Source organism: Corvus brachyrhynchos, unplaced genomic scaffold, assembly GCF_000691975.1.
Source record: "Corvus brachyrhynchos isolate BGI_N302 unplaced genomic scaffold, ASM69197v1 scaffold904, whole genome shotgun sequence".
Lineage (NCBI taxonomy): Eukaryota > Metazoa > Chordata > Aves > Passeriformes > Corvidae > Corvus > Corvus brachyrhynchos.
The window spans coordinates 639,014-641,940 of NW_008237536.1; the positions used below are offsets into that span (position 1 = coordinate 639,014).

Here is a 2,927-nt window from a genome sequence, read left to right on the forward strand (position 1 = left end):
CATTCCTGCCCCTTCCGGCCCCTTCCGGCCTTAATTAAGATGCCGCTGGAATTTTCCAGGGAAAGGTTGTGCTGTTTGCGTGACTCCCCGTGAGCAGGGCCAGTCAAATTTCCTTTAATTGGGTTTTAATCACAATTTCAGCATCTTCTGCCCCCTTTTCTCCTTGGGAGAGATCTGTGCGGGTTGTGAGGGCCGTTAATGGGGCAGGATTCCCAGGGTTCCACTCCATTCCAAAGGCAGGGGTGGAAAAGCAGCCAGGAATGATGACTTTCTGGATATCACTCACATTTGTGAGGAATCTTGCATAGAAACCAGGAGAGGTGTGGAAAGAAGACATCGCTATTTGATAGACGGATTAATCAGCTGGAAATGCTGATTGTGGTGTATATTTAGAGAGGTTGAATAGGAAGGTCAGACTTGTGAAATAAAATGTGGCCAGGAGCGCCAGGCAGGCTCTGCTTTGGTGTTCAGGGTGCTTAAGGGAGATGTGATTTAAAACAAGTGGGTTTTAGTCACTTTCAGAAAAGACTCTTTTTTTTCTATTTTTCTTTCAGACGAATGTGCTTCCTTGAGCTGGAGTCCAGTGGCCGTGTCCCAGTGTCCGGGGAGAGGAGGAGCTGCAGAGCTCTCTGTGCGGGGATTTTCCGGCCGTGCTGCTCCATCCCACGGCCAGGAGATGTCCCCAGCTCCCCAGAATTCCTGCCGGAGCTCCGGCCCGAGCTCGGGGCTGTGCTTGGACACCCTTCAGCGTCAGCAGGGCCCTGACCCCTCCTGGCCCCGCTGTCCTTGTGCAGAGTGACCTCCTGCCCCGGGGCTTTGGCCACAGAGGGATGCCCAGCAGATGTGGGCACTGGGCAGCATCAGAGCATCTCCTGGAGAACAGCTCGATTGAAAACTCGATTAAAAACACCAAAACCACTGCAACATGCAAATTTGGGTCTTGGTGTAATTAAAAAACATCGAGAATTTAAGAGATTCTAGAGTCCTCTCAGTTCTTCTGTTTGGGGAAGTGCTTTGGGAAAGAGCAGGGAAAAGTTTTATAAATTCAGCAAATCTACCTCTTTAGACGTTTTTATACTATACATTGTATTTTATATTTTTTATGTGTTGTCTATAAAGCTGTATCATATATAATCTATTGTATATTATTATATATTCAAATAAATCGATATTTTTGTATATTTTAGCATTAGTGTTTGTTATATCAATATTACAATATTCCTGAAGGGGGAATATTGAAAATGCATTTTGGGAGGGCTTTTATATTTTCACTGTTTCAAGGCCTGTGTTGGTTGTTCTTTGAACAGAGACCGTGCACAGGAGGTGCTGTGAAGAATCCAGGAACTGACCCTGGTGGGAGGAGAAGCAGCAGGGACAGGGACAGTCACAAAAGTGGCTTTTGTGGCTTCGTACCCAAAAATGCTCTGTGCAGGTGCCGAGGGGCCTGGACCACCCTAATCCCTCTGTTGCAGCTGCTGATGTGGCCCCTGTGCCCTGTTCTGAGCTCACAGAGCTGCTCTGGGTTCAGCCGGGGGAAGCCAGGACTGGCAGTGAGCAGGAGAGGAGCAATCCCCTGGGAAGCATCTGTGGGCTCCCCCAGCTGGCCCCTGAGCCCCACCCCTTTGCTTTGGGTGGTCCTGGGTCACGGGCCCTCTTTTGAGGGGGAAACGAAATCAGTTAAAAACCAATCAGCTGACTTTGGGAAATGGGAAAGCTCAGTCTGAGCAGAGCAGTGCTCAGCCATGCCTGAGGATGGGCCTGGGCTGCATTCCCAGCTGGGCTGTGGGAAAGGAGCCTGGGAGTGCTGGGACAGGGGGATGTGGCTGCCAGGGGCCCCGACAGAGCCCCCAGGGCAGCTGAGGGCACACGGCACAAGGGCCAGATCTGGGCAGAGGAGGAAGCAGAGAAGATGAATGAAGAAGAGAAGGGAATGAAAAAATTCCTGGTCCTGGACACAGTGGTCAGTCCCTGTGGTGCCAGGGAGTTCACAGGAGTTGTCACAGTGCTGGGAGTAGCCCCTGGCTCTGCCACAGTGCTTGGAGTAACTACAGGAGCTGTCACAATGGCGGGGGGAGCCACTGGACCTGTCACAATGGTTGGAGGAGTCACAGGGCCTCTCTCTGGGAGTGAGAGTAGCCCCAGGCCTTGTCCTGGTGGAGTGGAGTAGCCCCAGGGCTTGTTGCAGATGTTGCAGTGCCCTCGGGCTGCCCAGGGGCCAGGGCAGGGCCAGCGGCTGGACGTGGCCGCAGCGATGGCACACGAGGACGTGCGCTATTACCGGGGGCAGTACAAGGAGAGACTCCTGCCCCTGCTCAGGTGAGGGGCTCCTCTGCCCTCATCTCTTGTTTCCCCATCCCTCCTTCCCCTGCCGTGGCAAACTCCCATCCCTTCTCTGTTCCTCCTGTGCCTCCCTTTCCCAGCCCCGTCATTCCCTGGAGCCCCGCTGGCTGCGCTGGAGGGTCCCTGCAGGGGAGGGCTGGGGAGGCCACGCTGCCGGAGGGGTTCTGAACTGGGGTTGGGCTCCTGTCACCACACCTGGGACACAGTCCAGCTCCCAGAGCAATCCAGCATCCTGCCAGGAACGGGATCCAGAGTGTAACCTGAGGAAATCTGTGTCAGGGAATTCCGGGTGAGAGAGGAGGACTCCACAAACTCGTTTATCTGCCTCCTGAAGAAGATGAAAGAAGTGCGATTGATGGAGAAGGTTGTGGAAGAGAAAGAGGAGGTGAGGAAGGTGGGAGGGTGCTGGGACATGGCTGGGAGGGCTGGTGGGGCTTTGGAGGGTGGCAGGAGCAGGCAGGGAGTGGCTCTGGCTGTGGCAGCTGTGTCACCCTCGCCCTGGTGCTGCCAGGCCTTCATGGAGAGGATGGAGGCCCTTGCTGAGCAGTGGAGGGAACTGCACGCCAGGAGGGGCCAGCTGAAAGCGC

General features: G+C 54.4%; 1 protein-coding gene across 1 annotated transcript in view; it reads left to right on the plus strand.

The window, feature by feature from the left end:
- The first annotated feature begins 2,251 nt into the window (after window positions 1-2,251).
- The window catches only part of CCDC42 (coiled-coil domain containing 42), a 3,644-nt gene continuing 2,968 nt past the window's right edge, over window positions 2,252-2,927 (plus strand). The window contains exons 1-3 of the mRNA XM_017731586.1: window positions 2,252-2,316; window positions 2,620-2,725; window positions 2,852-2,927. The exon at window positions 2,852-2,927 is cut by the window's right edge and continues 1 nt beyond it. Coding sequence (XP_017587075.1) covers window positions 2,252-2,316; window positions 2,620-2,725; window positions 2,852-2,927 — 247 coding nt within the window. The remainder of the gene's footprint in view (window positions 2,317-2,619; window positions 2,726-2,851) is intronic.